The sequence below is a fragment of the Pelmatolapia mariae genome, linkage group LG10_11, assembly GCF_036321145.2.
Source record: "Pelmatolapia mariae isolate MD_Pm_ZW linkage group LG10_11, Pm_UMD_F_2, whole genome shotgun sequence".
NCBI lineage: Eukaryota > Metazoa > Chordata > Actinopteri > Cichliformes > Cichlidae > Pelmatolapia > Pelmatolapia mariae.
In genome coordinates this window covers 17,380,312-17,390,002 of record NC_086236.1, presented here as the reverse complement: position 1 = coordinate 17,390,002, position 9,691 = coordinate 17,380,312, and the positions used below count along the sequence as shown (strand labels likewise).

At 45.6% G+C, this 9,691-nt stretch overlaps 1 protein-coding gene across 1 annotated transcript; it reads left to right on the top strand.

Moving 5' to 3' along the window:
- Nucleotides 1-2,016: 2,016 nt before the first annotated feature.
- Nucleotides 2,017-9,466, top strand: LOC134637515 (olfactory receptor 1500-like). The gene is made up of 2 exons (XM_063487962.2): nt 2,017-2,952; nt 9,347-9,466. Exons 1-2 carry the CDS (start codon nt 2,017-2,019, stop codon nt 9,464-9,466), a joined length of 1,056 nt encoding a protein of 351 aa, XP_063344032.2.
- Nucleotides 9,467-9,691: the final 225 nt, after the last annotated feature.

Genomic DNA, 9,691 nt, shown 5'->3' with positions numbered 1-9,691 from the left:
CATATATATATATATACATATGTATATATATATATATATATATATATATATATATATATATATATATATACAGTCAGGTCCATAAACATTGGGACATCGACACAATTCTAACATTTTTGGCTCTATACAACACCACAATGGATTCCAAATGAAACGAACAAGATGTGCTTTAACTGCAGACTGCCAGCTTTTATTTGAGGGTATTTACATCCAAATCAGGTGAACAGTATAGGAATTATGACAGTTTGTATATGTGCCTCCCACTTCTTAAGGGACCAAGAGTAATGGGACAATTGGCTTCTCAGCTGTTCCATGGCCAGGTGTGTGTTATTTCCTCATTACCCCAATTACAATGAACAAATAAAAGGTCCAGAGTTCATTTCAAGTGTGCTGTTTGCTTTTTGAACCTGTTGCTGTCAACTGCCAGGATGAGATCCAAAGAGCTGTCACTACCAGTGAAGCAAGCCATCATTAGGCTGAAAAAACAAAACAAACCCATCAGAGAGATTGCAAAAACATCAGGCGTGGCCAAAACAACTGTTTAGAACATTCCCAAAAAGAAGGAATGCACTGGTGAGCTCAGCAACACCAAAAGACTAGGAAGACCACAGAACACAACTGTGGTGGATGACCAAAGAATCCTTTCCCTGGTGAAGAAAACACCCTTCACAACAGTTGGCCAGATCAAGAACACTCTCTAGGAGGTAGGTGTATGTGCGTCAGAGTCAACAATCAAGAGAAGACTCCACCAGTGTGAATACAGAGGGTTCACCACAAGATGTAAACCTTTGGTGAGCCCCAAAAACAGGCAGGCCAGATTAGAGTTTGCCAAACGACATCTGAAAAAGCCGTCGCAGTTCTGGAACAACATCCTATGGACAGATGAGACCAACATCAACTTGTACCAGAGTGATGGGAAGAGAAGAGTATGGAGAAGGAAAGGAACTGCTCATGATCCTAAGCATACCACCTCATTAGTGAAGCATTGGGGTGGAAGTGTCATGGCGTGGGCATGTATGGCTGCCAGTGGAACTGGTTCTCTTGTATTTATTGATGATGTGACTGCTGACAAAAGCAGCACAATGAATTCTGAAGTGTTTCGGGCAATATTATCTGCTCATATTCAGACAAATGCTTCAAAACTCATTGGACGGCGCTTCACAGTGCATGTGGACAACAACCCAAAGCATACTGCAAAAGCAACCAAAGAGTTTTTGAAGGGAAAGAAGTGGACTGTTTTGCAATGGTCAAGTCAATCACCTGACCTGAATCCGATTGAGCATGTATTTCACTTGCTGAAGACAAAACTGAAGGGAAAATACCCCAAGAACAAGCAGGAACTGAAGACTGTTGCAGTAGAGGCCTTGCAGAGCATCACCAGGGATGAAACCCGGCGTCTGGTGATGTCTATGTGTTCCAGACTTCAGGCTGTGATTGACTGTAAAGGATTTGCAACCAAGTATTAAAAAATGAATGGTTGATTTATGATTCTTATTCTGTCCCATTACTTTTGGTCCCTCAAGAAGTGGGAGGCACATTTGCAAACTGTTGTAATTCCTACACCGTTCACCTGATTTGGATGTAAATACCCTCAAATAAAAGCTGACACTCTGCAGTTAAAGCACGTCTTGTTCGTTTCATTTGGAATCCATTGTGGTGGTGTATGGAGCCAAAAATATTAGAATTGTGTCGATGTCCCAATATTTATGGACCTGACTGTATGTATACATATATAGTCTTCTTATTATTAGCAGTTATTGGTTTGAATAATCAGGTGACTGAACTGAATATAATGTACATTTTACACACCATGCAAATATTGTGGGAAAAACAGGTTGCAGAATACACTCATGGGATCATGCCTGAAGATAAATATTGAGGGGATCTGCAAACAGTTAAAGCATGCAAGAGCTTCATCATCTGGTGTACTGCATGTGCATAACAAAACCCAGTCAGCCAGTGCTGCTACCTGTCTCATCAACACTTGGGCAACATAAGCTTGGCAGAAATCTTACAATGGACTTTTTTAACTCTGCACTTGGGAAAAATATCACTTTTTTGCGTCCTGCATTTTTCATTATAAGTGGATTTATTGGCATTCCTAATATAAAATATTATTATGCCTTTCTGTTTTTTGTTTATATTATTTCTGTTCTGGCAAACACAGCTGTCATGGCCGCAATATATTTGGATCACAATCTAAGAACACCGAAATATATTGCAGTTTTCAGTCTTGCATTGGTTGATCTGTTAGGTAACTCTGCCATGGTGCCAAAGGTTCTCGATATCTTTTTGTTTAATCACCCCCACATTTCATATAATGACTGCTTGACATTCCTGTTTTTCTGCTATGTATTCCTTTCAATGCAAGCACTAAATCTGGTTGCACTGTCATATGACAGAGTTATGGCGATCGTTTACCCACTGCATTATCAACTGAAGGTGACTCACAAGCTCATGTTCCCTTTAATTGCCTCTTTCTGGGTATCTGCCATTACTTTTATACTAATTGCAATTGGCCTTCTTACAAGGCTTTCCTTCTGTGAATCAGTTGTTATTAAAAGCTATTTCTGTGACCATGGTCAGATGTACCGGCTTGCATGCAATGATTTTACACCCAGCTATGTAATTGCTAAGATTTTGCCAGCTCTTATTCTTTGGCTTCCTCTTACAATTGTTTTGTTGAGTTATTTGTGTATCTGCTATGCTTTAGCTAAAGTAGCCACAGTTCGAGAAAGAATGAAGGGCTTTAAAACCTGCACAGCTCATCTTTCATTAGTGGCAATCTATTTCTTCCCAATATTAATCACATTTACTCTAGGTGCAAACATAGAGCCAAATGCCAGAATCATAAACCTGTCTCTGACCTCAGTCTTTCCTCCAATGCTGAATCCTATCATATATGTTCTTCAGACACGAGAAATCAAAGAATCTCTGAGAAAGTTGTTAAGAATCATAAAACACTACAAAATTAGAAATGTCAAATGAAAAAAGTGTAAACTTTCTTTTTTTCATGTTAGTCTTTTGAGTTAGTGTTTTTATTATTTAAGAAATGACAATGAAATTAAAAAAGGCTCATATGTTGCAGTACTTTAAAATAGAACAGAAGTGGTACATTCAATATTCACAGTGCAAATTGTGGTTGATTTTAAAACACATCACCTAGCAAAGAGGTAGATTTTTAGGGTTTTTTTTGAGGATTTGGAAGGTATGTTTCTGTGCATCACATATCTCTGTCTTCAAAAATGTTGTATTTGTGTTTTGCCCTATAGTAGAAGAAAATGGCAATACATATGTTGCAAATAATCAGGGATACATCATATTTCCATTTTAAAAGGAGTGTTTTCAAATTCAGTTCATGTGCATCAAGTTATGTTAATGTCTCCTGTCAGGGACAACTTGAACTCTTCTGAATTTAATGATGAGCAATTTTTTGTGTACTTGACATTATCTTTTTGAGCCTATATAGTTTTACAATTTCGGACTTTGCTTAATATTGTGTGAACACAATATTAGCGTGGGCCTTGAGCCAGCTGTGTACGTCTAATACTTTATTAGGGCCAGCATAGAGAAACAGGCAGCTACACATCACTCATTCACAACTATGGCCAGTTTATACAGACAGTTTATACAGTACTAGTTACTTTTAAATGTACGAAAAAAACCTGGAGAGAACCCATGCACATAGAAACCCCACATTAAAAGGCCCCAGCTGAGGCTCAAACCATCACCTGGTGACAGTGTCAGTGACGACTTTGGTCAAATGTAGGAGTTGCTTTTTTAAAAATGTAACTGCAGTATATATTTATTGTTTGAAATATATTTATTGTTGTTCAAACAGGTATGCATAAATTCGGTGGCCCCTAGAGACAAAGCATGTACAAACTCCAAAACACTTACAAATTCCAAATAGCACGCACAAAATCCAAAACACGTACAAAATCCAAAACACATGCAAAATCCAAAACACATACAAAATCCAAAACACATGCAAAATCCAAAACATGTACAAAATACAAAACACATGCAAAATACAAAACACGTACAAAATCCAAAACAAATGCAAAATCCAAAACACTTACAAAATCCAAAACACATGCAAAATCCAAAACACATGCAAACTCCAAAACACGTACAAAATCCAAAACACATGCAAACTCCAAAACACTTACAAAATCCAAAACACATGCAAACTCCAAATCACAACGGAAGAGCTCCAGGACGCTAGGGGCAGTGTTGAGCTCGATTTGCAAATGGGACGGTCTAGTCTCCGTCGCGCTGCCCAGGTTGCCTAGCAACCATGATACTAACCGCTGGAAACGTGTCATACAACTTTGTTTGACAGAAATGAAGGAAAACATATTTTGTTCATTTGTTTGTTTGTTTCTACAAGAGCTTTGTGTGATTTGATAAGTATCTGAGGCTGAGACCACAGGACTGTAAAAACATGATTTTTGGGCTTCATTTCTGTACTGAACGGTCATTTTAAGATTAGCTAGTAAATAACAATTAGCTAATGTTTTTCATGAGACTAAAGTCATATCACTTTGGTAATGTAAATATAATATGGCCAATATTATAGTTATTATATTAATCATTATTAGCTATTACAGCAGTGAACATGAACTCTGTGTCAAATACTGAGCCTCAGTACAGATTCAAGTTGCAGTTATTTATATGTCTTATCACCTTAAATCTTCACTCAAAGACAAGTATCTTTGACAGTGCATATATAGGTGTATCATATATAAGAGACAAATGTTGTTCCTTCAGTATGTTGGCATTACTAAATTTGGCTCATCTTAAAATGCGGCCTTTAAGGCTGCAGACCCTGAATTGGGATACAGCCCAAATCCGGTCATTGGTACTTCCTGGCTTGTGTAGTTACTAGGTAACAAAAGCTCAACACTGCCCCTAGCGTCCTGGAGCACTTCCGTTGTGATTTGGGGTTTGCATGTGTTTTGGATTTTGTAAGTGTTTTGGAGTTTGCATGTGTTTTGGATTTTGTATGTGTTTTGGATTTTGTACGTGTTTTGTATTTTGCATGTGTTTTGTATTTTGCATGTGTTTTGGATTTTGTACGTGTTTTGTATTTTGCATGTGTTTTGGATTTTGCACGTGTTTTGGAGTTTGCATGTGTTTTGGATTTTGTAAGTGTTTTGGAGTTTGCATGTGTTTTGTATTTTGTACGTGTTTTGGATTTTGCATGTGTTTTGTATTTTGCATGTGTTTTGGATTTTGTACGTGTTTTGGAGTTTGTAAGTGTTTTGGAGTTTGCATGTGTTTTAGAGTTTGCATGTGTTTTAGAGTTTGCATGTGTTTTGGATTTTGCATGTGTTTTGGATTTTGTACGTGTTTTGGATTTTGTACGTGTTTTGGATTTTGCATGTGTTTTGGATTTTGTACGTGTTTTGGAGTTTGTGCGTGCTTTGTCTCTAGGGGCCACCGTACATAAAAGCACTTTTTCTGTGTTACACTTTGTTGTTGTACTTTGTTCTATCAGCTGTCCTTAAAATTGTAACTGTAAAAATACACTGCCTGTTTTATTGTCAGCTCTGAGAATGTCAGTACATTTTTGTTTCTTTGTCTTCCAGCTTGTAAATAATTATGTATGTTAATCAAAAAATTTATAGTGATTAGATGATTTTTGATCAATTTTATAGCCAGGATTGATCAGGTGACCCTAGGCCGTCCCTTTGTTGTGCTGCGTAAGGCCTTATCAGCTGGGGGTCTTCTCATGATGCACTGAATGTTATTCTTCACTCACCTCTCCTACTCTGTACACCACCCATATCATTTATTATGATTTATTTCTGGCTCCTCTACACAGTATGTATTTTCTAGTGTCTCTCTCCCCTCAACACTAACTGGTCGCGACAAATGGCTGCCCCTCCCTGAGCCTGGAGGTTTCTTCCCGTTAAAAAGGAGTTTTTCCTTACCACTGGTGCTGAGTGCTTGCTCACAGGGGCTCGTCTGATTCTTGGGGCTTCTCTGTCTTAATGTATAGTATGCAGTATTAATAATAATAATAATAATTGAATTTATATAGCACTTTTCGAGACCCTCAAAGCGCTTTACAATTCCACTATTCATTCACTCTCACATTCACACACTGGTAGAGGCAAGCTACAGTTGTAGCCACAGCTGCCGTCCCACAAGCGAGGCTTCCATATCGCACCATCGGCCCCTCTGGCTATCACCAGTAGGCGGTAGGTGAAGTGTCTTGCCAAAGGACACAACGACCAAGACAGACAGAGCTGAGCAAACTCTGTCCGGCAACCTTCCAGTTACAAGATGGGCTTCCCATCCCCCTGAACCACAATTGCCCCCGTAGTTCAGAGAAATATAATACACTCCTTCCCGTACCACTGTGCTGGAGCATGATATCGATGTAGGGGACCACCCTCCAATCAAACAGCATGACTACCGGGTGAGTCTCACTAAACGTGCTCTTTTCCAGACAGAAGTTTCTTCTCTGCTGGAAAATGGTCTTGCTGTTCCCAGAAAATGGTCTTGCTGTTCCTAGCTCTAGTGCATGGAGTTCCCCATGTCTCCTAGTGCCTAAAGCGGATAAAACCCCGCAGTTTTGTATGGATTTTCTGAAGGTGAACAGTGTGACCAAACCTGACTCCTATTCTCTTCCCAGTATGGAGGACTGTGTCGATAGGGTCGGTTCGGCAAAGTTTGTTACCAAACTGAACTTGTTGAAGGGCTATTGGCAAGCTCCATTAACAACACGTATGGCCGACATCTCTGCTGCCCCTGATTTTGCACGTCCTTTCAAATTAGAGGTAGATGGCAGTGCCAACGGAGCAGGTGCTTGGGTGTTAACAATGAAAGTGAAGGTCAAATGGTTAGCCAACCTAGGTATTCATGTCCCCCAATGCCTGGTATATTGTTATGAAGTTTGAAGCAAATTTATAAAAATTCCTGGATAATATAGTGTTCACTGATTTTCACATTTGGTATGACGTTGACCCAGTTTTCATCACAATGAAATCAGCTCAAGCTTTTATTGGTATCTACCATTACACAAAATGAAATCTTGGAAATTATGCTCCATGCTAGACTACTAACAAACAGACAGAAAAACAAATAAACGGAATCAATTAAATACTCCCTCCTTCCAGGGGAGAACCAACAACTGTGTCAATGTGTCACGGTCTGCCACTCAGACCGTGGGGACGAGGGAAGTAGGACCCAAAACGCGGGACTCTTCGATGCCACAGTGCACTTTATTTACAGTGAACAGACAGGTAAGTCCAACAATAAACTCAAAGGTGCAATATTCCAATGGTGCTCGTCTCCTGCTCCCAGAGCGTCCCGTGCTGTAGCTCCCTTAGTGCGTGTGCTCCCCAACTCGCTTCTCCGCTCGGCTATCCTGGAGGAAGAAGGAGAGTCCACAATTAGCCACACGCTGGCCGACTAACAAACACACACTGCTCGCATGGACTATACCAGTTCAGAGTAATAATCCCACGTCGACTGTCGCCGCGAGTCCAGGTTAAATACCTCTCTCCAGCCGGGAGGGATGATTACCAACAGCTGGTCAGGTAATCAGCTGCAGGAGGGCCGGTAACAGTGAAGAGGGACTCCCAATGACGACAGTCGCCAGGACACGCCTCTCCCACGGCGTGCACTTCTGTAAACAGCCCAAGGACCGGGGAGAGAGAGAGGGAGAAGCAAACCCACACGCAAACACACACTACACATTCAACTGTGGACCGAACAGTAGACGACACAGCCCCTAAATAATAATAATAATAATAATAATAATAATAACAACAGTCCATAACTGCTCACGGACCCCGGAGTCCTCCAGAGCCGGGTCCGTGACAGTACCCCCCCTCTAAGGGTCGGCTCCCGACGACCCAAAACAAAAAGCAAAAAAACCAGGAAAACCACCCCAGGGCGGGCGGCGGGGGGCCAGGACGGAGGGCCCCAAAACCCCTCCAAACCACACCACTAAACCACAAAAATGAAAAAACACAGTTCATCAGGCCAACCCCCTGCCCTAATGGCAGCAAACATAGTTCTGGCGGCTGACCCGGTGGACGGCAAAACAGGTGAAACCTGCTATGGATAGGCAGAGGCCGACGACCATTCAGGAGGCCTACCTTCAGTCCATCGGTGGAAACGCTGGATCTCCGGCGGACGGCCATGGGTCCAGCAGCAGCGACGAAACAGTTCTGGGGGCCTGCCACTGATCCAGTGGCGGCGGTGCTGCATCTCTGGTGGCCTGCCAGGCGTCCAATGGTTGCGGCGCTGCAGCTCCGGCGGGCGGCCACGGATCCGGTAGCAGCAGTGTTGCAGCTCTGGCGGGCGACAGAGTAGAACAGCCCATAATGCCCGGCGCGCTGGACGTGGACGGCGTGGAGGGCGCGCTGAACGTGGAGGGCGCGCAGGACGTTGACGGCGTGGAGGGCGCGCTGAACGTGGAGGGCGCGCAGGACGTTGACGGCGTGGAGGGCGCGCTGAACGTGGACGGCGTGGAGGGCGCGCTGGACGTGAACCCTGCACACTGACCCCCCGCGTAGACTGATCGGATTCCTCCCGCCCGCCGACCTCCGATGGCTGTGCGCGTTCCTCCGGCCTGCCGAGCCCCTCTCTCGATGGCGGGCACTCCTCTTGCTCGCCAAGCTCCTGCTCCGGCTCCTGCTGCAGCTCCGGCCCCTGCAGCTCCAGCTCAGGCGGTGCGCGCTTCTCCGGCCCGCCGGGCCCCTCTCTTGACGGTAGCCGCTCCTCCCGCTCGCCGAATTCCAGCTCCGGCTCACAGAGCTCCTCCTCAGGTGGTGCGGGCTCCCTCCACTCGCCGAGCTCCACAGTCGGCGAGGCGGGCTCCTCCTCCGGCTCGGCGAGCTCCTCCTCCGGCTCGGCGAGCTCCTCCTCCGGCTGCGACGTGGGCTCCCCCCGCTCGCTGAGCTCTGCCGGCTCGCTGCGCTCCACAGCTGGCGAGGCGGGCTCCTCCCGCTCGCTGAGCTCCACAGTCGGCGACGCGGGCTCCCCCCGCTCGCTGAGCTCCTCCTCCGGCTGCGACGCGGGCTCCCCCCGCTCGCTGAGCTCCTCCTCCGGCTGCGACGCGGGCTCCCCCCGCTCGCTGAGCTCCTCCTCCGGCTGCGACGCGGGCTCCCCCCGCTCGCTGAGCTCCACAGTCGGCGAGGCGGGCTCCTCCTCCGGCTCGGCGAGCTCCTCCTCTGGCTCGGCGAGCTCCTCCTCCGGCTCGGCGAGCTCCTCCTCCGGCTGCGACGTGGGCTCCCCCCGCTCGCTGAGCTCTGCCGGCTCGCTGCGCTCCACAGCTGGCGAGGCGGGCTCCTCCCGCTCGCTGAGCTCCTCCTCCGGCTGCGACGCGGGCTCCCCCCGCTCGCTGGGCTCCCCCCGCTCGCTGGGCTCCTCCTCCGGCTGCGACGCGGGCTCCCCCCGCTCGCTGAGCTGCTCCTCCGGCTGCGGAGCGGCTATAGATGGTTGATCCGGAGGTGAAGATGGTGATGCAGTAGCTGCAGGTGGCGAAGATGATGGTCGAGCGGGTGATGTGGATGCTGAAACAGATGACAACTGAGTGACTAGCTGGGCGGCAGACTGAGTAGAAGGTGATAGGGCTAACATGAGGGGCTGAGAGGAAGACAATGTTACCGCTGCCTCTGCAACGTCCAGGGGGCCAGAGCCGACTGAGGCTTCCAGTTCGGCCTCTGGG